General features: G+C 66.2%; 1 protein-coding gene across 1 annotated transcript; it reads left to right on the top strand.

The window, feature by feature from the left end:
• Nucleotides 1–1,498: 1,498 nt before the first annotated feature.
• On the top strand, nt 1,499–1,798 carry LOC102436974 (keratin-associated protein 7-1). Its single transcript, XM_006108517.3, has one exon. The coding sequence runs from the start codon at nt 1,535–1,537 to the stop codon at nt 1,796–1,798; it is 264 nt and encodes an 87-aa protein (XP_006108579.1). The 5' UTR covers nt 1,499–1,534.
• The last annotated feature ends 236 nt before the right edge of the window (nt 1,799–2,034 follow it).

The raw sequence follows: 2,034 nt of genomic DNA, 5'->3' as shown, positions 1-2,034 counted from the left end.
TTAGGCCGTAGGCTTTGGACCCTCGAGGACACAGCCTCTGGTCCTTTTAATTCCTTCCTCTTGAGAACAGACCTCATCTGTTGATTTTCTCCAGCTGTGGACTCACCACAGCAGCCGTTGGTGGAGGAAGAGAAACCACCTCCATGTACATAAGCTGACCCGTCGGAGGGTCCTCCCGGGAGCCGAGGGGGCAGGCTCTTCGGCAGGAGGCACACCCACGGGAATAATTCTTTGCCTGTTGGGCGCTGTGGCCGCCCCGAGGGGACGGCAAGCAGAAGGCGACGGCGTCCGGAATGTTCCTTCTCCCCCTCCAGAGGCCCGGCTGCTCTCTGGGCATTTGAGCGGGAAGCTCTTAGCTTTGCTGAGCTCCACTCTGTCCACCTCGCCTCCGGGTGAGACGTGGCCACGTGGGCTGTGGGCGCAGGGCCGGTGCCGCCTTCTGATGGGAGCTGGGATGTCGCAGTGAGTCAGGGTCCAGGCCTGTGCTCCTGGGAGCGCGAGAGCAGCAGCCGGGCTCCCCCCACCCAGCCCTGGGCACCCCCGCAGCGGGCGGGCCTGGTGGGGCTCACGGTGACTGACAGCCCGATCGCACGTTCCCCACGAAAACACACGCTGCCAACGAGGGTGCCCACAGAAACACAGGCGAGGCCTCGCGGCCGCGCACCCCTGCCGGCGGCTGTCCCTGCAGCCTCTGCGAACGAGCTGAGGGTTCGTGCGGGACGGGATGCTCTAACCCAGGGGTCCTCAAACTATGGCCCGCGGGCCACATGCAAATACAAATATTGTATTTGTTCCCGTTTTGTTTTTTTACTTCAAAATAAGATATGTGCAGTGTGCATAGGAATTTCTTCATAGTTTTTTTTTTAAACTATAGTCCGGCCCTCCAACGGTCTGAGGGACAGTGAACTGGCCCCCTGTTTTAAAAAGTTTGAGGACCCCTGCTCTAAACATTAGCAGATGCTGCAGAGGGGACAGCGACGCGACCAAAGGACGGGTTCAGAGCGACCGCCAGTCCCGCCAGGACAGCCCCAGCCCCGCAGCCTCACAGCCTCTGCCCCTCCTCCCGTGGTCGGAGCGGAGAGTCCTCCCCCAGGAGCTCCGTGCACACGTGGGCGGCCCGCGGGCTTTGCGTGACTCGCGGGCAGAGTGTCGAGAAGCTGTGGAGGCTCAGGCCGGTGCCAAGCGCGCCGGGTCCGGCTCTGTCGGGGGTGGGGCTTGCCGTCGGATGGGCGAGCCCGAGGGGACCCGCGGGCAGACTCCGTGGCCAGCGCGCTGCCGGGCCGGACGCCCCGCTGATGACAGGGCACATTCCTCTGCGGACGAAGCCGGCAGGAATGTGGGCGCCGAGTCGCGGCTGCTTGATGTGCGTTTTACGAGCAAACCGGGAGCTGTTTGTGCAGATCAGTGGCTGCTGTCCAGCTGGCGTGCCCCACCCCGGGCCCGGGGTATAAAAGGCCCCGCCGCCGCCACCAGCCTCATCCCACCGGCACCCGCTCTCCGCCGTCCACGTCCACCCGCACCTGCTCTCGCCACCATGACCCGCTTCTTCTGCTGCGGCAGCTACTTCCCCGGCTACCCCTGCTACGGCACCAACTGGCACGGGACCTACCGCGCCACCCCCCTGAACTGCGTGGTGCCCCTGGGCTCGCCCCTCAACTACGGGCACGGCTGCACCGGCTACGGCTCCCTGGGCTACAGCTTCGGCGGCAGCAACTTCGGGAACCTGGGCTGCGGCTACGGCGGCAGCTACTGGAGGCCCTGGGGCTCCGGCTCCGGCTTCGGCTACAGCACCTACTGAGACCCAGGGCCGAGGGCACCCCGGACGCCCTGGGACACCCCGGGACGCTGAGCCCCCCGCAGAGCAGCGCCTGTCCCCGTCTCCGGACGTGCTGACTGCGCCGAGGTCTGACCTCCGAGGAGGCTGAGCCGCAGCCACAGGCGCTGGACGGGTCCCTGCAGCCGAGGCCGCCGGGCGCCCTCCCGGCCGGGAGCGGGGCAGCGAAGCGCGGGGTTGGCTCTTGGGTGACTTCCCCG

This window comes from Myotis lucifugus, unplaced genomic scaffold (genome assembly GCF_000147115.1).
Source record: "Myotis lucifugus unplaced genomic scaffold, Myoluc2.0 scaffold_2549, whole genome shotgun sequence".
NCBI lineage: Eukaryota > Metazoa > Chordata > Mammalia > Chiroptera > Vespertilionidae > Myotis > Myotis lucifugus.
Note: the sequence above shows the minus strand (reverse complement) of the source record. Positions and strands in the feature narration are given on the sequence as shown.